Raw genomic sequence first — 26,141 nt, 5'->3', positions numbered from 1 at the left:
GCTTCAAAGAGTTTTCAATGAAGATATATTGGTGAAATCTAATACATACCTTTAAGATATATCAGAAGGTAGAATTGATAGGTAATGATTGAACGAGGGGAGTGTGTGGTATGACACCCAGAACTGTGGCTTGGGTGAATGGCGGTGACATTCATGACATGGGGCATGAACAGCCTAATGGAAAAGATGTGGAGCTGAGTTCTGGTCACGTTAAGCATGAAATGTCTGTGAGGCATCGGGTAGAGACGTAAGCTAGGCTGTCCCCTCTGGGGTCAGGAGAGTGCTCTGGGTAGACAAATGCATGTGGGTACCATGTGGGGTGTGAGGGATGTGTTGAGCTAGCCTTGGTAGAAAGTGCAGACAGGAGGAAAGAAGGGGGCTAAAAAAGATCACTGGTGAAGTGACCACTTTCATGGTGAGTTACAGGAGCTGGCAAAGAGATTGAGAGCAGGAAAACCAGCAGAGTGCTGTGTTACCGTTTCTTATGGACAAATATAAAATAAATTGTGTAAGAAGCATTTTTTTAAGAAAAGTTTAAAAATATAAGAAAACTTCAAGACAAAAATATGAATTACCTTTAATATTAAGCAGATGTAACTATACTTAATATTTTGGTGTCTGAACTTCTAGTTTTTTATATTAAAAAAATTGCATATACTGTATTAGAAAATGGAATTATGCCATATATACTTTTATAACCTGTTTTATTTCCTTTAATAATATTTTGTGACTATATTTCTTGTCACTAAGTATGCTTGTAACTTCGCTTTTTAAGAGCTCCTTGGTATTCTAGTAAATAGATATATCATAATTTGTTTTTAAAAACCTGTTAGAAAACTTTTACATTGTTTTTCATATTTTCATTATTATAAACAAACATTCTTATAAATCTTGTAAATCTGTGATGAGTTTCTAAGGATTAATGTCTAGAAGTGGAATTTTTTAGGTAAAATAGAATGTTAAGTTTTTCACTATGAATTGTCGAATTGTCCTCCAGAAAATTTGTACTAATTTACTAATATTCTTTAGTGATCACTAGTTTTTTAAATGAAGCAATTCTTTGCAATTAGATATATTAAAGGACAAAATCATATCTGTATGATTTTAAAATTGAGTACGTGAATAGTACTAACAAGGGCGCAATAAAGTGAACTGACTTTAGGTAGATTCCATGAGGGCCGAACATTTTATAGTTTCAGATAAATAGAAATGAATGCTTGCTTGGTGTTCAAAATTTGGATAATATCAGTCATTAGGAAATTGAAATTGTGACGATGAGGGAAGAAGTTCCAATATGTTTTCCATTAACAAATTCTCTCAGATATTAGCATTTGGTTAAACCAAGCACTTAAAGGAGTCCGGGACCACCATGGGAATGCAATAGAAAATGCTCATCTTCTCACTTTATTTCATCGGCTCTGCAAACTCTTATTTTTTCGAATTCGTCCTATTTTTGTGTTTGATGGGGATGCTCCACTCTTGAAGAAACAGACTTTGGTAAGTGTCCTATAATTTTTGGTAAGCATCAAATAATTTTTTTCCCTGAATTCTTAGAACAATTCACTTAAAATTTTTATTTTCGCTTTGGAATTTTAGAAATGGACTTATTTTGACACATATGCAATTTAATTTTAACCGCTTCTCTATTTATCTTGAACAAATACCTTTTCTTTAAAAAAAAGTTTAATGAGAGTACATTGTGTGTGCAATAATAAAATTTAACTTTTAAATAAAATTAACTACTAAAATTCTCAATTGAGGGTTTTCCTGTTAGAGTATCTTAGGTGTTTTATATTTATTACAGCTGTGCTGCCATCACTGAGAACATCGTGAAAACTCTATGTGAGAAATGCCTTCCTGAATCTGAGACAGAGTGTCCTCGGTAATAGCAAGCCTTCTTTTAAAGGCAAATCAGACTTTAGGAGTAAGCAATGTTATGTGGTGACTAAAGTGGGTTATCCAGGAATTAAACTGGACATGATGTAAAAGAATGAGTTTCTTTATTTTTCTGAAAGTAGTTTTAAAAAATGTTTGTGAGAAGCTGAGGTGGAAGGATCACTTGAGCCCCAGAATTTGAGTCCAGCCTGGGCAACATAGGGTGACCCTGTCTTTAAAAATAGAAATAAATATGTTTGAATAATCCAAATGACAGTACCCACTTGGATATAAACTTTTATTTTTGTTTTGACTTTTTTTGAGACAGGGTCTCACCTAGGCTAGAGTGCAGTGGCATCATCATAGCTCACTGCAACCTCGAACTCCTGGGCTCAAGCAGTCCTCCTGCTTCAGCAAGAGGTAGCTGGGACTACAAGTACATGCTACTGCACCTGGTTAATTTTTATATTTTTTTGTAGAGATGGGGTCTCACTATGTTGCTCAGGCTAGTATTGAACTCCTGGCTCCAAGCAATTCTCCTGCCTCAGCCTCCCGAAGTGCTGGGATTACAGGCGTGAGCCACCATACCCACCCATAGAAATGTTTTTAATAGACTAATATCCTGAAGTAAAATCTTATATTCTTTTTTTCATAGGCTAAGAGAAGGCTGAGAAAGGATTGCGCATCCAGTGACTCCAGAAAAACTACGGAGAAGCTTTTGAGAACATTTTTGAAAAGACAAGCTATCAAAACTGCTTTCCAAAGCAACAGGCAAGAGGAAAATTACATTGTTTTTAGAGATTAATTTTTTTAAAAAATATTTTTATGTTGAATTCCTATGGTGATCTTTCCCTATCTAATTTCAACTCTCAATAGAACATAGGGAGTGATGATCAGTGAAACCAATTTGATGGTGAGTACCTGTGGTACTTATGTTTCCATTCTTGGGATACTTCACTTAGTAGAATGGGTTCCAGCTCCATCCAGGAAAATATAAGAGGTGCTATATCACCATTATTTCTTATAGCTGAGTAGTACTCCGTGCTATACATATACCACACTTTATGTGGGGGGGGAGGGGATGGGTGTATACATACATAGTGAGTGCGATGCATACCGTCTAGGGGATGGACACACTTGAAGCTCTGATTCGGGGGAACGGGGGGCAAGAACAATATACGTAACCAAAACTTTTGTACCCCCATAATATGCTGAAATAAAAAAAAATTAAAAAAAAATAAAAAGAGAAAGTGAGATCATTAAAAATAAAAAAAAGAAAATAGGGAGTGAAATAAGAGGAATAAGTAGGATGCCATTCAACTTGGTAATTTGAAGTTGTGAAAATTCTCTGTTCTGTGAGATTCAACTTTGCTAATGAGGAAGGGAAGCTATAATGTTGCATTGTGCCTGCCTTTTACTTTTATAATGCTCTTCTTTTTGACTGTAGCTGAGACTGTGGCCAAGATGCTGAGGAGCCCCAACCAGTCGCCTTTCTTCTCTAGGCTGAACTTATTTTCCACAGCAATAGCCTGAGGGGAGCCAGGTCGAGAGAGGGGACATCCTTGCCTGGATGTTTCCTTCCCCTTCATCTCCTGAGCAGGGTTTGTGGAATCAGTGGGGGAGTATTACTGACTCAGAATACTGTTTCCTATAATCCCTGTTTAAAGATCTGTGTTCTTTTCAGAAATGAAGCATTACCCAGTCTCACGCAAGTTCGAAGAGAAGACATCTATGTTTTGCCCCCTTTACAAGAGGAAGAAAAACATAGGTAAATGTTTAACTATTTAAGAGTTATTATTTTAATCATTGGTATATTCAAGCGGGTTTAAACCTTTCTGTTTTATCTACATGATAAGGCATGTGGGAATTTATTAATGCATCTGAAATATGCATTCTCTATACCTTTTAGAATATTTTTCAAAGACTAAATTTTTTATTTACTGACTTGTTTTTGTGTTGTGGTGATTTGTGTTTCACTGTTCCTTTTCATTCTGAAGAGCCTCTGCTACCACTGTGGATTCAAAATTCACCAAGACATGAGTTTCAGGTTTTCCCATGCTTTGCTTACGCATGCTTTCTCTACCTACTGCTCAACCCAATATTGTCCCTCTCATCACCACATTGGGCTATGTCCTGGTTGATAATTCCGGGAGATGTTTTGCACTTCTCAGTGTGCTCGACTTCCCTGCCCCACTTACACCGTGCCTGCCCTGTCCTGCTGTCTTGGCACCTCTCTGGCCTGTCGTCTCAGCTCTTCTGTGGATGACTCTTCCTCTGGCTGGCTGTTAATTGTCAGTGGCTTCTGTGTTTGATGTGAAGGTGGAGGACCAGAGCCTTGACAGTTTGTCTTGCCCTCCCCCCATTCCTTTCCCCGAGGCTCCCAAATGTGAGCTAAAATAAAATCCTAAGCCCCCTGCCAACTGAACAGTCCCCTCTTGGCCACTGGAATTCTAGAAAAACCTTAAAACTGAGTTCCCAGCCATGAAGGGAAGGTTGGACATACCTCATGACACCCACTTCCTTTGGAGTTTAGATACAGTTGATCAGCATTAATGTTAAAACAGAGATCATAAAACTGACAAAACAGACTCTTTGTGACAATAAGATACTAAATTATCAGCAGGACCTAAGGCTATGCAGAGTGAGGATTATAAATCACCTGCAGGCCATCAATTTGCTTAACAGTTCAGTTGAGTCAGTGTATTGTGGCTTATCTCTGATTAACAGACTTCCTTAACTTAGAACATTCCAAGCCTTTAGACAAAGCTTCATTTTTTTAACCAATTACAAAGCAAAGACTCTTTGAACCCACCTATAACCTGTAAACCTAACCTTTTCTGGCTAAACCAGTGACCAGTGTACACCTTCCATGTATGATTTATGATTTTACCTGCAACTCTTATCTCTCCAAAATATATAAAACCAAACTGTAACCCAACCATCTTGGGAACACTTGCTCAAGACTTCTTTGATGTGGCTCCGCAGGCCATGGTCACACATATTTGGCTCAGAATAAACCTCTTTAAATTATTTTGCAGAGTTTGGGTTTTTTTTTTTTTTCCATTAACACAAGAGACAGAGTAGCTTTTGAGTCAGCCCATTTCTCTTTATTTCCACTGCCACCACCTTCACCTTTTCCCCAGGTTACAGTGGTAGCTTCCAGACTTCTTTCTGTCTTTGTCTTTGATCTTATCTTTTGCAATAACCTTTCCCCACCAAGCCCAAGCTCTGCTTTGTATTATATTATAGAATCCGTTTAAAACCAAAATCTGATATTGTCATTTCTTTGCTTAGAACACTTCCTAGCTTCTCATTTCTTTAGGATGAAACTCCAACTCCTTAATCATACTTTCCAATCTCGTCCCTTGCTCTCTTTGTACTGCCCACAGGCAGGCTTTCTTTTCCTTGTTTCTAGGTGGTTATAGAACTTAGTTCTTTCATCTGGAACACTTTTCTCCACATACCTCCCCACACCTAACAACTAGACTCCATACTTATTTGTCACTAACTCCAACCAATGTAATTGCAAGAGATTCCAGAAAGCTTTTGTGACCCACCCAGATTGGGGTAGAGTGACTCTCTTTACTGTACTTTTAGCAACCTGCTCTTCTCTTGTGGAAGTTAGTGGATTATGCTGTAATGTCTTACTCACGCGATCCCCCACCAGACCACGAGACCAAGATAGCACAGATCTTGCTGACTTATTCAGCATTGTATCCTCTATAGCTAGCAGCACCTTGCACAAGAAATGTTTTTGTAAGTAGTCATTAAAAATCATGGATATGTGCTTGACTTTCAGCTCAGAAGAGGAAGATGAAAAAGAATGGCAAGAAAGAATGAATCAAAAACAAGCATTACAGGTACTTAGATAATTTTTGAAATCAGAATGTATTGTTTGAAATGAATGACCTGTAAAGAATAATATTAATGAGGTAGTACGAATTTAGGGAAGTTCCTGATAAAAAGTAAAGACAGATGCCCTTTTTATTATGTGTGTGTATATATATGTATGCATGTGTGTGTGTGTGTGTGTGTGTATATATATATATATAAAATACTCATGCATACACATATATATGGAATTTGCCATTATGCATCTATATATACAAAATGAGCCATTTTTCTTTTACAACCAATCAACTAACCAATCAGTAAATAGTAATACGTGCTTGTGTGAAAATATAGAAACTGTATACCCCAAAATAACTTATAGTAACATTTTGGTATATTTTAGTTCATTCTTCTCCCGGCTCTGTATAGCTCAATACCTCTGTGTGTTTGTGTGTATGTGTATTTGGTATATGCATATGTACCAAATGCACACGTGTACATATGTATGTGTATATGTATGTCTGTGCATATGTTCTAGTTATCCATTGCTGTGTAACTTAGTGGTGTAAAAACATCATTTATTATTATCTGTCACTTTTCTGGGGGCTGATGAGCTCAACCAGGCAGTTCTCTCTTGGAGTCTCTAATGTAGATGAGGTCAGACTGTAGCTGGGGATGGAGATGCTTCCTCACTCGCGTGTGTGGCAGTTGGTGCTGGCTGTCAGCTAGACTTCGGTGTAGCCAGCCACCAGAACACCTGCTTGTGGCCTCTCCATGTGGCCTTGGTTTTTCACAACATGGTCTCTGTGTTCCGAGGGTAGGCATCCCAAGAGAAAGTTAGACAGGCAGGAACTTTGCTGCCTTTCTAAGTTGTGCAGCATCCTTTCCACCAGATTCTATTCACTAGAAGCTAGTTACCAAGGCCAGCCCTTATTAAAGGGGAAGAAAATTAGACAGGAAGAATGTCAAAGAGTTTGTGGATATGTTTTTAAAAACAATACCACACATATTTTAATGAATAACATTTTTTTACAAAGTGAGGTTATACTGTATATATGTTTTTTTGTATACTTTTTTTTCAAGTATTTTAGTGTAGCAGATAACATTCTTTGATTCCCAGATTTGCTGTTTCTTGCTTGTTCACATTGTTTTGGTATATCTGGCAGATGACTTTTGAGCTAAACCTTGGAATCCTTCAATTTGTGGAGGTGCTGCATTATCATGCAGCCAGTGATAGCAGTCTTGCTTGGTTAAGGCCATGGGCCTGCATTTTGGTCCAGCCTCCACTGTTCACCAGCTGTGTGATTTTAGGCAGATTAACTTCTCCTAGGCTTTATTCCACACATCCCCCCCCCCCCCCCCCCCCCCCCCCCGCTTTTTTTTTTTGTAAAACAAAACTGATACTGATTCATGACTTCCTCTTGGGGGTGGTGGGAGTATGAGTGAGGGAAAGCACAGGAAATGCTGAGCGTAATGACAAGCTTGTCCTAAGTGCTTGCTGCTTTGTGCATGCACACATACAGGACCACAAGCTGCATTAGTCTATCTTTTTACTAATGAAGGGTTTTAAAGTACTTTTGGTAATTAGTTAAAATTTAGAAAAGTTATATACTCTTCCATATCTGTGAATTTCTCACTTTTAATTTCATTTTTTATTTTAGGTTAAGAGCAAAATAAAACTAATCTAATTAAGGGGATTATATATATATATATTGCTCAAATTCGTAAGGCTCATTTCTGCCTCAGGGCCTTTGCATTTGCTGTTCCTTCAGCCTGGGATGTACTGTCCCTGGTCAGGCCCTTTGGTATCTTTCAAGTCCCTACTTGCAGGTTCTCTTTTTAGTGAAGTCTTTTCTACCTATCAAACAAATCCTTTTTTTCTCTTTCTGTTCTTCAAATCACTTTTGTATCAGATTTACCTGCTTATTTTCACTTACTTATTTGTTTATCACATGCCTTCCTCCACGCCTAAGAGTAGGGGCCTTATTTGGCATGTCCTCCACAATATCCTACCACCTAGCACAGTGCCCAGGGACTTAGCGGTGCCTGGTGAGCATTTTTTCTTTTGAATGAATGAAAGAGTGAATGGATACATTCCCTGATCTGCCTATTCACTTTGATACCTATCACCGATTATGTGCAACTGTGTTTAGCCTACTGTAGATTTTGTAGAACTGTGTTTATGATCTAAGCATAATAAATATTTAATTATAAAAAAATACTCTGTAATGGTAAATAGAACTAAGTGTACGAAATGTAAATTTCACAGTGTTGTTTTACTCTTCACAGGAAGAGTTCTTTCGTAATCCTCAAGCGATAGATATTGAGTCTGAGGACTTCACCAGCCTGCCCCTCGAAATAAAGCATGAAATCTTGTCTGATATGAAAGAATTTACCAAGCGAAGAAGAACATTATTTGAAGCAATGCCAGAGGTGAAATGGACAACAGTACATTAATACTAGAATTAAGAACTTTAGCAAAACTTTTTATTAGAAGAGAAATTGATAAGCAATACTTCTGCAATATCTCAGTTAACAGTAAACAGCATTTGTGTATCTCAGAGATCCTATGAAGCTTCGTATATTTATAAGTTTGAGCTTTCAAACACTCAAAGAAGTCTTTCTTGACTTTCCACCCAAGACGAGGTCTTTTCTCCTGCTCTGTGTTCTCACAGCTTCCTGCGATGTCATTTCATAGTTCTCAGTTCCCAAATGTGCCTGTGGTGCTCACCTCTGTATTTTCAGCACCCAGCTCTGTATCTTTCCCATAGTAAATGCCTGATATATATTTCGTGGTTCAGTTCTTCGCTTAGTTCATAAAAATTACTTTAACCCATACTTTATGTTATCTATAAAAACTAATAGTAATATAGAATCTAATCACAATGGAAAAATATGTTCTAACTTGAAATTGCAGATATACTTTATTCTGCTACAGCCCTAGAAATGCCACTGGATCTCCATGTTCCCTCTCTTTCTTTCTGAACAGTGGGAATGGGGCTTCTTCTACTTGGAACATCTTATGGTGGCTCCACAGCCCCAGAAAACTGGAGTAGGGGTGGGGTGTGGGGTTGGGTATTATCAAATACATCTACCGAGCATGCTACCATTAATTACTCCGTGTCTTTAGTTGCTAGTTAATGAGTTCTTTTTTCTTTGCTGCTACCACCTATCATTTCTAACATAGTTTTCCTTTATTTAATATACTATAGGACAGAACATAATAAGTAGCATTATTGTCCCTAGTGAATGGATGTAGTAGTGTTTTTTATTTTCTATAGACTTTTGACTATTTCTTAAATTGATACCAGAAATATGAAAAAGGCAGGATAAATTTCTTTTCCCATCACTGCCTTCTGTTTTTCCACAAAGAATGTGAAAATAGGAAAATACTAAGGTGCACGGAAATAATATCCTTGAGTCTTTGAGTCTACAGAGGACAAAAGTAAATTTATTTTCATTTCAGGGGAAAAGTCCAGGCTCAGTCTATCTATCAGGCATTTTATTTCCTGAGTAGAAAGGATCTCTGGGTGGTAGTTGAAATAGAATTTCTGTTATGTAAACAAAAGTGGGAAGGAATGTGAGAAAAAGAGACAGTCCATAATGATTTACTCTTCTTAATTTTCTTTCTGCAGCCACAGAGTCTCTGGGATTCATAGACTATAGGGTAGAGTGGAGTAACAGCTCATTGGATCTGTAATTTTGGTCGAGTAGAGAAGTTCTGGGTCATCCCTGTTGGACCTTGTATCATCTGTACATGGTGCAAATGTAACGCTGTTGATATAGTAGTGATGGTAAATAATAATAGCAGTAGTCGTCATGATCATAATACAGTTGTCCCCTCTTATCTGCAATTCTGCTTTCTGTAGTTTTAGTTACCTGTGGTCAAGCACGGTCTGAAGATATTAAGGGGAAAATCCCAGAAATAAACAATTCATAAGTTTTAAATTGCTGCTGTACTGAGTAGCTTGAAGAAATCTCATCCTGTCCTTCTCTGTCCCACCTGGAACATGAATCCTCCCTTTGTCCAGTGTCTCCACTCTGTAGACAATCCCTGCCTGTTTGCCACTTAGTGGCCCCTCGGTTATCAGATTGAGAATCATGGTACTGCAGTGCTTGTGTTCAAGTCACTCTTATTTTATTCAATAATGGTCCCTAAGCACAAGAGTAGTGAGGCCGGCAATTTGAACATGCCAAAGAGAAGCCATAAAGTGCTTCCTTTAAGTGAAAAGGTAAAAGTCCTCGACTTAATACAGAAAGAAGAAAAACTGTGTTCTGAGGTTGCGAAGATTTATAGTAAAAATGAATTTTCTACCCATGAAATTGTGAAGAAAGAAAAAGAAATTAGTGCAAGTTTTGCTATTGTCCTACAGACTGCAAAAATTACAATCACATTGTGTGATAAGTGCTTAATTAAGATGGAAAAGGCATTGAGTTTTTGGGTGGAAGACATACACAGAAACATGTTCTGATTGATGGCAGTTGGGTTCAGTACTATCTGCGGTTTCAGATATCCACTGGGGGTCTACTCTCCTGAGAGTAAGGGGCGGGGCTACTACTGTAGTAGCAAAATCAATTGTAGTAAATCAATCTGCTTTTGATCCCAGATCTACCATGTATTAGCCACATGACTATAGGGAGGTTACTTAACCTATTTGTGTCTCTCTCTCTTTTTTTTTTTTTTTTGAGACAGAGTCTTGCTCTGTTGCCCAGCTAGAGTGAGTGCCGTGGCGTCAGCCTAGCTCACAGCAACCTCAAACTCCTGGGCTTAAGCGATCCTACTGCCTCAGCCTCCCGAGTAGCTGGGACTACAGGCATGAGCCACCATGCCCAGCTAATTTTTCTATATATATTTTTAGTTGTCCAGATAATTTCTTTCTATTATTAGTAGAGATGGGGTCTTGCTCTTGCTCAAGGCTGGTCTCGAACTCCTGACCTCGAGTGATCCACCCACCTCGGCCTCCCAGAATGTTAGGATTACAGGCGTGAGCCACCGTGCCTGGCCCTGTTTGTGTCTCGATTTCTTCTTTTGTAGGATGGAGATATTATCTGTTTCATTGGATGGTTTTGAGAATAAAATGAGGTAGTATAGGTAAAAGCACTTAGAAGAATGCCCTCCACAGGAAATGCTTTATAAAGGTTAACTCTTATAAATAATTATAAATTGCTGTGATTTATTAGAAAATGTGGTATCGTTTTCTGCTAAAGAGCACGAGAATTTCCTAAAAACCATCCAAGAACAGGAGATGATTGAATCTGCAGGCCGGGGTTTAATTTCAGTTCAGTCTTTTATGGGACAAGGGCTGTGCTAGGCACTTTGCTTGCATGTATATTTGCATCCTAGAAGGTTGTCTATCTGTTAAGCCCTAATCAAATGTCATAGTGACTGCCAGGCATTACATACTCAATAAATGTTTTTTTGAATAAACGATTAAATCATAAACAGTACTCATGATTTTTTTCCCCCAGTTCTTTTTGTTTTAAAGATTATTTTTTTAAACAGGCAGTTATAGTTTTTTCCTACTATCAATTTTATAACATGAAACTACCATCAATGAAAAAAGCTGATTATTCCTTTGTCTCCTTTAGGGGAAAGGAGTGGAAATATGGTAATATTATCTATATTTAATATAAAACAATAATTTTATTTGTTTATTTTGCCTTTAGGAGTCCAATGACTTTTCACAATACCAACTCAAAGGTTTGCTTAAAAAAAACTATCTAAACCAACACATAGAACAGGTCCAAAAGGAAATGAATCAGCAACATTCAGGACAAATCCAAAGGCAATATGAAGATGAAGGGGGCTTTTTGAAGGAGGTAGAGTCAAGGAGAGTGGTCTCTGAAGACACTTCACATTACATCTTGATAAAAGGTATCAGGCACCGTCATTTATTTGACTGTTAAAAACCAAAAATGTGTCATGGCTCTGTATTTTCTATAAACTACCACCCTGGATAATATTAATGAAGTCCTATTTATGTAATAACAATTTTATGTAGCTATTAATGGATCAACTACTATAGTGCCAGCCCACTTTAAAATTGGCTAATGAATTAACTCCTACCTGCTGATTAAGTGAAAATTTATAACTTAATTTATGAGAAACAGCATTCTCTTGTTCAGCTTACTAGAAATGTACAGTCACAGTGTAAAACTGCATCGTGAGCAATGTTTTAATTCTTCTTCAGGTATTCAAGCCAAGAAAGTTGCAGAAGTGGATTCAGAGCCTCTTCCTTCTTCCAGCAAAATGCACAGCATGTCTTTTGACATGAAATCATCTCCATGTGAAAAAGTGAAGCCAGAGGAAGAGGCCGGTGCCGCCCCTCCTTCTCCGAGAACTTTGCGGGCTGTGCAAGCTGCCCTGCTGGGGAGCAGCTCCGAAGGGGAGTCGGGGAGTGAAGATCGAGGGCAGCTCAGGGAGCGGAGCGCACGTGCTGCTGCGAGTGAGGGCTCCGTGTCCCCGCGGACTCTCTGCGCTATTCAGAGAGCTCTAGATGATGATGAAGATGTCAAGGTGCCTACCGGGGATGCCGTGCAGCTGGGAGGGCCAGAAGCAACCAAACTGCTTCTGGACAGTTCCACTGAGGACAAGGACGGGCTTAAAGAGAGCAATGGGAAAGGAGTGCCAGTGACTGCAGTACCGGCCTCCACCAGGGTGAGCTCCGCGGAGGAGCCTGCAGCCGGCGCTGGCGACGACAGAGGGCTGACAGACTCAGCTCCTTTGCTGAGTACTGTCTTTTGTCAAGGCGGGGAATCTGATGTCCCAAAAGAACAAACGTCATTTATTCACGTGGTGGACGAAGCCTTTCAGGCCAGTGAGGAATCTGCCGTTGGAGACAGAAAAGTTGTGCTTCCCTCGGAAAGCAGAGTGGTTTCACACAGGGACGCAGCCGGGCTCGCGGGGGGAAAGGAACTGGCACGGGCACCGCCAACGAGCGCGAGCTCTGTGTCCAGAAGCAAAACAACGTATACCAGAATACTCGAGCCACAGAAAGATGTTTGCCCATCTGAGAGTAAATATGCTCCCTCTGTTCTTTCGAGTGATGATGAAACAGAATGTGAACAAAATCCTGCTTCTGAAGCCGTTGGTACTGTCAGTTTGCAAGAAACGAGGAACATAGTAAGTGTCCCTTCAGAGGCAGTAGGTAACTTAGAAAATGTGGTATCGTTTTCTGCTAAAGAGCACGAGAATTTCCTAAAAACCATCCAAGAACAGGAGATGATTGAATCTGCAGGCCGGGGTTTAATTTCAGTTCCAAAGTCCGTGGAACCAATGGAAATCGACTCCGAAGAAAGTGAATCTGATGGTGAGTGCTTGTGTTCTTTTACAGATAGGGACTGGTAGGATTCCACATCTGTAGGAACTGAGAGATCCTTCATTGTAGTCCCATTCTCACATTTCACAGATGTGGAACCAGAGACTTGGAAAGGAAGGTAAAATGACTTTCCCAGGGACACACACCTAGTAATGGAATCTTGGTGTTCCCTATTTTGCTTTGGTTTTTGTTTTTTTTTTTTTTTTAAGGGACAGAGTGGCCCTAGTTGGAAAAGGTAAAGGTGGGTTTCCCTCTAGTTTTTAAAAACTCTTCGTTTTGAAATAATTACAAACTTAAAAAGTTGTAAGAATGTTAAAAAACACTCTGGTTCCTTCACCGAGCACTGCAGTGGCTAGTATTTTATCACATTTGCTTTCTCTTCTCTCCCTTCCTGTCACTTTTAGGTATAGATCACTTATAGGTATAGATCTATACCTGTACACACATATATGCTGTTGATTCTCATCATTCCTAGATTCCATATTTGCAAAATTGCCTACTCGCCAAAACTTATTTGTAACCCCAGAATCAATACTCACTGTGATGTCTTTGTGGTCGTTTATGGACAATTTGCAGAGCAGGGAAAAGTTTGACCTGCCACACCGTCCCCAGCTGAGGTTGAGCAAGGCTTTGCCTTGTTTCAGCACTTCTCCAGAGATGACCAGAGGGTGGAGGCGGTAGAGGAGTGTGCAGTACAGAGCAAGAAGCTCTGGCCCTGGCCCTGGGGCCAGCTGGACCAGGTTTGAATCCCAACTCCGGCACCATTAGTGGGGTGACCTCAGGCAAGTCACTTAATACTTCTGAAGCTTGTTTCTCATTTGTAAAATAAAGAAAATAGACTCTACTGAGATGGTGGTTTTTAGGATTTAAGATAATTATATGAAATATGTTGTATATATTTGCTAGTCTAGTGTTTGCAATGACTTTACAGACTGTAGCTACTTTGAGTAATGAGAATTGACTGCACGCGTGCGCGCGCGCGCGCACACACACACACACACACACACACACACACACACACACACACACTTGTTTCCTGGTATCTGCCATGTTCCTTCACTTTAAAGTTACATTTCCCCTTTTTAATTAATAAGTATTTTGTGGAAAGGAATTTTTGTTCCTATGTAAATATGCTGTTCCTGAACAAACTTTCACCTACTTGTTTTAGTAGATATTGATGATTTTTACCTATATAAATTGTTACTATGATGGTTGATGGTTGCCAAGTGGTGGTTTCCTAAGTCCATCACTTGTTATATATTTATTCGTTGGCATCCTACTATAGGGAAGATCTTTCCCTTCTCTCCCATTTCTTATTTTTTTAAATCACTGTGGACTCCTGAATTCCTCTTCTGTTCTATGAGTTATAATCCGATACTATCATAGTTTGGCCAGAGGGGGCCCCTTCAGGCTGGCTCCTGACCAGCGGAGGGCTCCTTCAAGTGGCTTTTGACAATTCTGCATTATATTTTGAGCATTTCCTGACTTCCTGGCCAAGATATTCCAGGCTTATCTCATATTTACTCTGCTCTGGCCCTGGAACCAGCCATTTCACCCAGGAGTCCTGGTTCCTTTTAGTGGAGCATGGTGTTTAGAAACCACAAGCTAGATGCTGAGTGTGCTCAGGCCCTTCCAGTAACAGAGCCAGGACATATATTTATGTATATAAACACGTGAGCACACACATGCATGTGCACACACACCTACATTTATTTCTATGTCTATATATTACAATCCATGAGTTTACACTGATCTCTGCAATTCCAATCCAACATCAATGGATTTATTCTGACCTCCCCCTTCTTTATAATTTCCTAACAGTCAGAAACATTGCTCCCATTATCTTCAATATATTTACTTAAATGCTTATTCTCTCTCTATTTGTAACCATCTCTCCATCCCACTGGCCTCTTCCTTGGTTCTGGCTGCCTCCTTGGACCTAGCCCCCTCTTCTGTCCTAATTGTCTCCTCAAACCCTCAGACTTCCCCCTGAAGGGAAGGAAGGGAACCAATAAATATATTTTAAAGAAAAGAAATGACACTAAGAGAAGAGAGAAGGAAAGTGGAAGAGGAAGAGCTATTTCTCTTGAGTACTTATCCAAGATTCTTTCCACTAAGTCTCAGCTTTATTCTGTGCTATGTTCATAGTGAAATAGCATAAAAACATATTTTAATAACCTCCATGATTGTTTATGTATAATACATTGACAGTTCTCCTTTTTGAATATGTAAAACAGTTAACTTAGAACATATTTGTATAAAGCTAGTATGAAAATCTAAGAGAGTTTGGTTCCTTTTCAAAGACAGTGCCAGTTTATCTAATTGAATAGCTTTACTTTGAACTTATAGGCATTTATGATTAAAAAAATAAATTAATAGTAATATGTTACTATTACATGTTTTCTATTATATTCAAATCTTTCCTTTTTAGGGTACAACAGCTTTCTTTCAGAAAGCTCTTGATGATTTCAGGACAATTTTAATCTTTCAGTTGTAGATAAAATGACCTTATTATTTTGGTACAGGGAGTTTCATTGAAGTACAGAGTGTGGTTAGTGATGATGAACTTCAAGCTGAATTGCACGAAGCTTCCAAATCGCCCTCCGAACAAAGTGAAGAGGAACTGACAGGAACTAAGGAGGAAGAAGCCACTGCTGACACTGGGAGCCTCCCAAGGGACACCTCTGAACGCACAGACTTAGATATTGAGGCACACCAAGAAGCTGAAAAAGATGCAGATGATTCGCTCAATGAATGGGAAGATATTAATTTGGTAATAATGTGACATTGTATTTTAGCTTATTGCTAAGGAAACCAAGTTAAGAAGGTTTTGCGGAATTGCCAGATGAGTATTTATTAGCTATTTGCAATGCACCTTCTTGTTGCTGATGGCTCCTTTTTTGTGTAGGTTACTGCCTGGGATAGACTCCATTTTCCATGTGATTTAGTGAGGGAACTCTAAAGATATTACAGAATCTTGCTCAGAAATCCAAGTGGAATACTTCATAAGGAGAAAAAGCTTATTGGTAATTTCAGTCAGACTAAATGCAGGCTTTTTGTAACACATAATCTTAATCGGATTATTAATCCACAGATGAAAATTTATTTTATAGGAGGAGCTGGAAACTCTGGAGAGCAACCTTTTAGAACAACAGAATTCACTGAAAGCTCAAAAACAGCAGCAAGAACGGGTTGCTGCTACTGTAACCGGACAGATGTTCCTGGAAAGCCAGGTAGGTGCGCTCAGTCTGGGCTTCTGTAATGGATGATACCTTTGCCAGACTCCCGGGACTGCGTTGAATGGAATGTTTGAGCACTGCTCCCCCTCGCGGTCAAGGCCGGGTAATGCATTTCCCGGGGGGTCACTGTGTCTGTAACTCCGCAGGAACTTCTGCGCCTGTTTGGCATTCCCTACATCCAGGCTCCCATGGAGGCAGAGGCACAGTGCGCCATCCTGGACCTGACCGATCAGACTTCCGGAACCATCACTGATGATAGTGATATCTGGCTGTTCGGAGCTCGGCATGTCTATAAAAATTTCTTTAATAAAAACAAGTTTGTAGAATATTACCAATATGTGGACTTTCACAACCAATTAGGTAAGACTTCGGAGTGTGATTACCTTCTGAAAGTTGTCTTAGGAATTTTTTCTTTGCAAGGAACTAATTTGATGGCATTCATGGAAATGGTAGGTCTATACAATTTTCATGTAAGTGATCTTTTGCTTATGTGGAAGAAAGTGATCTTTTGCCTAAATAGAAGAATAAGATTCTTTAAAATTAGAATTAAGAACTTAAAATCCTAGTATGTTTAGGTAGTTTAATCATCTCACATAGTTAGACTTTGACTAGTTGCCTGATATCTCCAGAGGGAACCAGAGTTGGGGGAGTCACTCCTGCCCCAGGCCTATATCGGTGTTTCTGGGATCGATCATTCATTCTTCTCCTCATCCAGCAAATATGTATCGAGTGACTCCTGTATGCCAGTTGTTCTTGACAAGGAGGGAACAGCAGAGAATAAAATAATCTTGTATAATAAATAGACCATACACAAATAAGTAAATCATAATTTGACAGTTGGTGGTAAGTGCCATATAGAAAAATACAGCAGTAGAGGAGAGGAGAGTGAGCTGCAGTCACTGAGCGTGCAGGTGCTGTTTCAGAGCAAGTTGTCAGGAAAGGCTTTACTCATAGGTGACTTTAGGGCAGGGGCCTAAAGAGACAGGAAGCAAGTGCTATAAATGGATATCTTGGAATAGTGAGTGCAAAGGCCCTGAGGCAGAAGCTTACATGGTGTGTTCTAAGGAAGCAAGGAGGCCTATGTGAGTGGAAGAGGAGGACAATGGCAAGAGTTAACGTCAAAGTGAAGAAAGAGTCCAAAATCCAGTGGAGCCTGGTGTACTAGGGAGAGGATGTGCAGAGCAGGTCAGGGATGGGGTGTGGGAGAAGGAGAGAGATTGAGGAGGACTCCAGGTCCCGAGCAGCTGGTCAAGTGGACCTGCCCTCAGTAAGACGGGAAGACTGAGGAAGGAGCAGCCTGAAGTAGGGAGACATGCAGAGTTCAGGTTTGGTTCAATCTTAGATGCCCATTAGATATCCAAGTGGAGCTGTTAACTTGATAGTTGGATATACGTGACTGTGGTTCAGAGAGATCCAGGCTAGATAGCTAAATTTGGGAGTCAGTGCATAGAGGGTATATAAAGCTGTGACAATGGATGAGACTTTAAAATTATTATAGAATGCCATTTACAAGAAGAACCTATTTTCAAAAATAAAAAAGATATTTTTGGCTGTTGGGTGAGGATATATATACACACATACGAGGGCTGTCTGGAAAGTATCCAGCCATTATTAATATAATAAATGTCTCTATTTTTCATATTACATAAAATATGTGTACACATATATAATTATACACATATATAATTTACATAATAAAATGTTTATAAATGTTCTATGATAAATATTTATAAAATAAAAGTAAAAAAATGTAATTGTTACTCGTATAGGACTGGATCGGAATAAATTAATAAACTTGGCCTATTTGCTTGGAAGTGATTATACTGAGGGTATACCAACCGTAGGCTGTGTAACAGCCATGGAAATTCTCAATGAATTCCCTGGACATGGGCTGGAACCTCTCCTAAAGTTCTCGTAAGTTCTTTCTTCATTTCTTTAATTAAGATATTTATATAAATACTCAGATTAACAAATAGAACTATTATGTCTATCATTAACTGTCTCAAATCATTATTCATTGAGAAAACAGCAGAAGGTATGGGTTGGGGTTACTGAAGTTTTTTTTCCCTTTTCTAGAGTTCTGATGAAATTAGAGTCAATTTTTTTTGGTAGTGTTGGGCATATGGTAGTTCATGAGTACAAAGCCAGTTCTGTAGGTTTCATAGGAGTAAAGAAGTTTCCATTTCAGTCATTCAAATATTTATTGACTAGCTACTATGTGTCAGGCACTGTGCTGGCCTTGGGGATAGGAAAGATGACAAAGTTGTAGGCTGTGTCCTCAAGGGGCTCCCACACTCTCTGGGGTGATGGGGAAGTGGACGTAATTGTGCTTCTGTGTGTTCAGTGTCCTGGGAGAGGTCAGGCAGGAAGGGACGTGGAAACGTAGTGCAGGAACCTCACATCCAGTGCTGCTGTCCCGTTTTTCACAGTGTGAGTACTGTGATGTGTTCAGTGGTGGAGTCTCATTTCATCTAGAATGCACAATTGTGCTATCCATGGGCTACATTTTTCAGTTTTGACGATTCTGACATGATAGGAGTTATGAGTATATCTGTGAAAGTAGTTCTTTTCTTAAGGTTTGTATTGGTGGCATCTTTTTATTAATTGAAATATAATTCACATACCATGAAATTCACCCTTTTAGATTGTACAATTCAGTGGTTTTTAGTGTGTTCACAAGCTTGTAATGGCATCTTTTAATCATTAGTTTGTTACAAGGGGCTACTTGGTGGTAGTTGATTAATGTTCTCTCCACTTACATCTCCTGTTTGAAAAATGCTAGGATGCTCTAGTCTGAAGAATCGGTGATTAGAATCACTGAAATGAAATCTGAAATTGTAATGATTGCAGTCTTCCACTCTTAGCACACATACCAATGTATTGTACTTTATGCTTTATCTCTTTTTTCATAATTTTCTTTTTGTTGAGGAAATTTATATACTGGGGTAAGTTATTAGGTAGCTCATAGATCATGGTAAAAACTTGAAAAATTACAAATAACTATTATGCAAATGAAATAAATACATAGAAAAATTATATAATAAAATATGGATAAAAAGATGATTATAGTTATGTTTTATTGATGTGATTTTAGACTTTTCTATGCACATATATACTCGTACATTATCTATATACATGTATACTCATATAAATGTGTATCTTTTTTTTATAAGAATGGATGATGGTATATACTTTTTATGTTGCCTGTAATCTGTTTGGTGAAAGAACAAGGCATATTATCAACCATGAATAGCTTTATATCATTGTTTTTAATGGTTCCAAGTCTGGTTTTGGGTCTATCATAATTAATCAAATGCCTATTGTTATATCTATTTTTTTAAAAGTAAAAACAAACATTAATTTGAATGTCGTTATACATATATCTTTGGGTTCTTATCTAATTGTTATTTTAGGGTGAGTTAAAATGGTATCTGACTTTTCAATTTGTTTTCCTAATTATTAATACTGGTGAGAGTGAATTTTTTTCATGTTTATTGACAGTTTGCCTTTCTGATTTAGCAAATGGCCTGTTTATCCCATTTTCCTTTTCTTCAACAGTTTTTGCTCGTTTGTTGCCTGTTGAATTATTCACATTTTTTAGAGTCAGCTTTTGCAGTTTCTGCCTTGGTCTTCCAGCTCGCCGATGCCACCTAGGAGCAGCATTAGTCCTCCCTGGCTCAAGAGGTTAAGATGAATGCAGAGTTAAAGAGCAGGAAGAGTGGTGGAAAAGCAGTAAAATTGAAAGTGTTGTCTCGCTTTTGTTTCTTTTCTCTTCTCCTAACCAGTTCCTGGCTAGTCACTCATTCTTTAAAGTGGAGCGACTTTGGGCCTGTAGGCTAAATTTAGGTTCAGCTACATTAGGTTTGGCCTACATAGTGTGTTCATCTGTAGAGCTTTAATTTTGAATTGGCTACCAACATCTAAATTTGGAGAGATATGACAAAAAATTGTGGACTTTTTTGAGGGGAAAAGGATATCTGAAAACACTGGGCCCAAATTCCCAAATAGTCACAAAATATCTGGGATGGAATAACAGGAACTCCCCTCCTCCACCCATCCCACTGCCTAGGCCTGGGCACTCATCCTTCAGTTTTCACCACAGTCGCCACCACGCCCTATTGTCTGCCCCACAGCTCAGCTGACGATGGACAGATAACTTCTTTCTTTCATCTTTAAGTGCCAGGCCTTCTTTTAGGAGTGATGGTCCTTTTGGCTTGATGAGTTCACAGTGTGCTGTGCTGATTCTCCTAGCTAGCAGTCATGATTACTATTTCAAAGACGAAAATTCAGAAGTAAACTGGGGGAGAATTATAGGTATTCCCCCAGTGCACTCCTGGAAACAGTGTGTAAAAGTGATGAAAAACCCTTTTTCCTTTTTGCATTTTGATACTACAGTGAAGACTGCAACTGGTCTTTTTCAACGCTAGATGGCACCCCTGCTTTGGTGAGATGAAACTGCTGAGCTAACCAATCTGTGAACCAGTTCCTAAGTTTGTACTAGTCAGTGTGTGAAGGAAGCAGTGGAACATGAGATATAGATGTTTTTTTAGATTCCGCTGAGTGCATAGATTGGTAAAGATCATGTTATTAACTTTTTTGCCACTTATTTTTCCTAACTGTATAAATTTTTCTGGGCCTCTGTCACTGCGTTACAAATTACTTTAAACCTCAGTGGCTTCAAACAGCAGCAGTCATTGATTTTGTTCATGAAGCTGAAGTTTGGTCAGGCCCCGTGGGAGCATCTCGTCTCTGTTCCACGTCTGTTGGAGCAGCTCAGCCGGGCTCGAGGACCCACTTAGGATGGCTCATACGGGTGGCAAAGTGGTGCTGACTGCGGGCCGAGGCCCTTGGGTGGTCTCCATCTGGGCCTCTTCATGAGTTTGAGCTTCCTCACAGCATGCTGGCTGCTTCCAAGAGCAAACGTTCCAAGAGACAGGGGGTGGAAAGAGCTGTCTCCTAGGCCTGGCACAGGGTCACTCTGTGTGTTGCACTCGTCAGTCAGTCACAGGGCCCGCCCGCCTCAAGAGGAGGCAGTGTGGACCCTGCTTCTTGGTGGGAGGAGTGTCAAACAATGTGTGGCTGTCTTTAACTTGCTTTAATAATGTAGGCTTAGAATGGAAAAAAATGAATAAAATGTAAAGAAGAAAGTGAACAGCTCTGTTCTCACATAGAACATTACTTAGCACACAGGAAAATAATAGTGGCTACTGTTCTTTATCATGTTAAATATGTTTACTTTTTCTTTCTTTCTCCATGTATATATGTTTTTTCTAAAATTTATTAATAGATTATACTTTATGTGGAGTTATGATCTACATTTTTAAAATTTGATGTATTCTTGGCATTTTTACATTTTATTAAATGTTGTTGGATCCATTATTATATTTGATTCGAGGTAAATAATACAGACATATTACTTCCTTTTTACTGCTGAGAGAGAGACCCAGAGAAGTTGTGACTTTTGTGATATTATGAGTGTGGGGCTTGGAGGAAGATGGTTGAGGTCTGACTGTACCAATCTAGCTGTGAAATCTTGAGCAAGGGGCTTCTTCTTCTTTTTTTTTTTTTTTGAGACAGAGTCTCACTCTGTTGCCCAGGCTAGAGTGCCGTGGCATCAGCCTAGCTCACAGCAACCTCAAACTCCTGGGGTTAAGCAATCCTACTGCCTCAGCCTCCTGAGTAGCCGGGACTACAGGCATGCGCCACCATGATGCCTAGCTAATTTTTTCTATATATATTTTTAGTTGTCCAGCTAATTTCTTTCTATTTTTAGTAGAGACAGGGTCTCACTCTTGCTCAGGCTGGTCTCGAACTCCTGATCTTGAGCGATCCTCCTGCCTCAGCCTCCAAGAGTGCTAGGATTACAGGCGTGAGCCACCACGCCTGGTCCAGCAAGGGGCTTCTCTTTGAGGTTCATTTCCTCCTCTGTGAGGTGAGGATGGTGATAGGACACTGCTTGTGTGATTATTGGTCATATGAAATATTTAACACAGTGCCGATCACAGAGTAAGCATTCAATAAATAAAAGTATTATTAACCACAATGTAGCAATGCATTGTGGTTAATAATACTGAAAATAATAAAACTAGTATTCTTTACAGCATATAATTTTCTTTGGAGTTAGGAGTTGAGTTTACATTTTCTAACTTTAAGTTTGGCTCTGTATCTATAGTACACGAACTGCAAAGTCTTACTGCTTTGTGAACATTTCCTTTACCTTGTAGAGAGTGGTGGCATGAAGCTCAAAAAAATAAGAAGATAAGACCTAATCCTCATGACACCAAAGTGAAAAAAAAATTACGGAAGTTGCAACTCATATCTGGCTTTCCTAACCCAGCTGTTGCAGACGCCTACCTCAAACCTGTGGTGGACGACTCCAAGGGATCGTTTCTGTGGGGAAAACCTGATCTTGACAAAATTAGAGAATATCCTTTTATTTCTTAAAACATAAAAGAATACTGAGCCAAATATGTGTTTGGTTTAAAACTTAGGGAACAGGGCCTTGGATCATTTTTTTCTTAATATCCCATTTGTCCTAGTAGTCCCCAACCTTTTTGGTCCCCGGGACTGGTTTCATGGAAGACAATTTTTCAGTGGAAGGGGTGGGGTGGGAGGGGGGCGTGCAGAGGGATGGGGGTAGGGGCAGTGGGGGAGGTGGAGCTCAGGTGGTTATGTGAGTGGTGATGTGAGTGATGGGGAGTAGCTGTAAATACAAATGAAGATTTGCTTGATTGCCACTGCTGTGTGGCCCGATTCACCTCCTGCTATGTGGCCCAGTTCCTAAAAGGCCATGGACTGGTACCAGTCCGCAGCCTGGGGGTTTGGGGATCACAGATCTAACACTTCCCTTTTCATTCCTTTTTCCCTTTCCTTAGTTTTAAAGAGGGTCTTTATTTGAAATAAACAGTGCTGAGCATTCATAGATACAACTACATACTTATTATATTATTTATTCTGAAAGAATAGGAAAGATGATTAATTTTGTCCTTTTTGTTACTGGTTTTCTTTTCTGTGTATTTAAATAATCATTTGGATAGGTGTTTAAAAACTTGCAATAGAGTTACTCCAACTAGAATGTTTTTTCTATCAAAGATATGTGTTGGCTGTCTGAAACTTGTTTTTATTCCAGGTTAACCTTTTTTGATAGTCATGAGTCTTTTATGTCCTCAAATGATAGTTGAATATGTTTTGTCTTAGAGGATTGAAAAGAACATAGTGCCAGGTGATTATGTTGGAGTGATTTGTTTGTTATTCCTTTCTTTTACAACTCTAATCTTTATAAATAAGAAAATCTTTGGAGATAAGGGGAATGTAATCAAGTGTGGGTTCTTTGGACCTTTTTATTTATCACTTGTTGAAATATCTTTCAAAACATTTATAAGTCTTAACTGCCTGCATATTTTGTCAGCGGTATTTTGGCTGGAACAGGACGAAGACAGATGAATCTCTGTTTCCAGTATTAAAGCAACTCAATGCCCAGCAGGTAATCACGGTGGGCTCTTTTCCTAAGTTCAAGATGAAGAGTAAACCCAGTAAGCCTGTGGTTGACAGTTGTTAAAGACCAAAATGTATGTTGTATGTTTAGAGCATACAACATACATTTTGAAATTACAATACTTTAGAGAAGAGAACAGAGGAAAATAGGAAAAGAGAAAAAGTGGACTTTGTCTTCATTTTCTTAACTCTTCATTCATATTCTTACTTTTAGGGCTGACTTTGCTCTCATTCATTTTGACTTTGATAAAAACCAGTCTAATGATGGATTTCACAATAAGGTGTTTCTGATTAAAAATATTACCCCCTTCGTAATTATTTTCATTTTCTAAAAGTCTAGGAAATGTCCAATCCAAAGCAATTCTGATCATTAAAGTTTCTTTAAGGACTAACATTTTTAAATTCTATGAATGAATCTTTAAAGGTAGCAGTTCATTCATTGCTTATCAGTAGGAGAGATGTTTGAGGAGAAAAGAGGCCTTTTGTATGGCTCTGAGTTCCCACAGATAACTGTCTTGCTTTATTTGTATGTTCCTACTCACAATACAAGCCTTCTTCCACCCCAGAAGCAATCCACAAAACATACATACAAATAAGCCACTTAGCAGAAATGAGATCATATATCTTGAGATAATATATTTAAATTGAATCAATTTCTATTAGATTTGGTTAATTTTGAAAAAACATGAACAAAACTAAGACAACATTTCCAGGAGTTTCTCCTGTTTTTCTTAGATATGCTTTATCTCCTGGAAACATTATGAACCAACTGAGAAGGAAAGCTATTTGGTTTAGTGACTGGTTGCTTCCTAATTTCAGATAAATTTTGTTGTAATACTTCTTTCCCTTTTCACTACAGAACTTAATGTGTTTTTTTTCCAAAATTAGAAAGTGAAGAAAATGAATTAAAATGACCCATTTTCTACCTCCTCTAATGCAGATATTAACATTTAGACTTATTTTCTTTTATTTTCCCACATATATTTATTACCACATGTACATGCAACTTGATACAGCCAATTCTTCCTCCTCCCACTGATTAGCATAAGATTTTTCCTATGTATTGCATAATCTTCATAATTTCAAATGACCAGATTACATTTTATTAAAGAGATTTAAATTAATTAGTTCAGTTCACTTGTTAGTCCTTTTATTTTCAGGTTTTTATAAATAATGCTGTGATTGACATTAGACAGATAACTTTTCCCATATGTAACTACTTTTTAGGAGTATCTGCCTAAAAGTAAGTTTGCTGGACAATAGGCATGAATATTTCCTACAGCACCTAATATATACTGTGAACTTGCCTCCTAAAGGTATTGTATGATGAGAATGTTTTTAAAAGAAGAATATAGTAGGATTTAGAAACAGACCCCATGAAATTGTGTTGCTCCAAAAGAAGATGATTTGGCTACAGAAAAATATTTAACACTCTTTGAGTACCCAAGAAGAGATGTCTCATTTGAGATGTAGACTGAGGACTAAGTTGACAGAGGTGATGCAAGTACGGCTCTAAGTGTAATTTAGAAAGTGAAATTTACTGTCAGTAATTAATTGGGAGAGAACTGGCTTTTGGGAGATAGTAAATTAGTATTCTCTGACATACTAATCCAACGCGAATGATCAACATTGAGCTAATTGATTTGGTTTGGAAACTTACTTGTCTGATTTATTATTATTATTTTATTTTATTTTTTAGACACAGCTCCGAATTGATTCTTTCTTCAGGGTAGCTCAACAGGAGAAACAAGATGCTAAATGTATTAAGAGCCAGAGATTGAACAGAGCTGTGACATGTATGCTAAGGAAAGAAAGAGAAGAAGCAGCCAATGAAATAGAAGCAGTTTCTGTTGCTATGGAGAAAGAATTTGAGCTACTTGATAAGGCAAAAGGAAAAACACAGAAGAAAAGCATAGCAAATAAATTGAAAGAGTCATCAAGTCTGAAAAGAAAGAGGTTTTCAGATTCTAAACGAGAGAATAAATGTGGTGGATTTTTGGGGGAGACCTACCTCTCAGAATCATCTGATGCATCTTCAAGTGAGGATGCTGAGAGTTTATCTTTAATGAACGTGCAAAGGAGAAAAGGAGACAAAGAGTCAAAAATCAGCTCTTCAGATTTGCAGAACTCAGTGAAAGAGGCTCACATGAAGGACGGAGGTGTGACTACAGGCAGCTCTAGTGACGACGATGGAGAGAAAGCAACGACAGTCCTCGTGACGGCCAGATCCGTGTTTGGGAAGAGAAGACGGAGACTGAGAAGTACAAGGGGAAGAAAAAGGAAAACCTAATTTAAAAAAATATGTATTCTCTCTGATCAGGTAGAACGACATTTTGTAATGAACTTGTGAGGACATAATAAAATTAAATGTATTTGCACAGCA

General features: G+C 38.7%; 1 protein-coding gene across 1 annotated transcript in view; it reads left to right on the top strand.

The window, feature by feature from the left end:
• The window catches only part of ERCC5 (ERCC excision repair 5, endonuclease), a 30,821-nt gene extending 4,680 nt beyond the window's left edge, over nt 1-26,141 (top strand). Inside the window, exons 2-15 of the mRNA XM_045567565.1 lie at nt 1,322-1,497; nt 2,531-2,646; nt 3,560-3,643; nt 5,675-5,735; nt 7,996-8,139; nt 11,374-11,581; nt 11,898-13,016; nt 15,551-15,798; nt 16,139-16,258; nt 16,411-16,624; nt 18,034-18,178; nt 22,489-22,689; nt 23,663-23,747; nt 25,458-26,141. Of these exons, the coding sequence (XP_045423521.1) occupies nt 1,322-1,497; nt 2,531-2,646; nt 3,560-3,643; nt 5,675-5,735; nt 7,996-8,139; nt 11,374-11,581; nt 11,898-13,016; nt 15,551-15,798; nt 16,139-16,258; nt 16,411-16,624; nt 18,034-18,178; nt 22,489-22,689; nt 23,663-23,747; nt 25,458-26,048 (3,512 nt within the window). The 3' untranslated portion in view covers nt 26,049-26,141. The remainder of the gene's footprint in view (nt 1-1,321; nt 1,498-2,530; nt 2,647-3,559; nt 3,644-5,674; nt 5,736-7,995; nt 8,140-11,373; nt 11,582-11,897; nt 13,017-15,550; nt 15,799-16,138; nt 16,259-16,410; nt 16,625-18,033; nt 18,179-22,488; nt 22,690-23,662; nt 23,748-25,457) is intronic.

Source organism: Lemur catta, chromosome 13 (assembly GCF_020740605.2).
Source record: "Lemur catta isolate mLemCat1 chromosome 13, mLemCat1.pri, whole genome shotgun sequence".
Classification (NCBI taxonomy): Eukaryota; Metazoa; Chordata; class Mammalia; order Primates; family Lemuridae; genus Lemur; species Lemur catta.
This window is presented reverse-complemented; position numbering and strand designations above follow the sequence as displayed.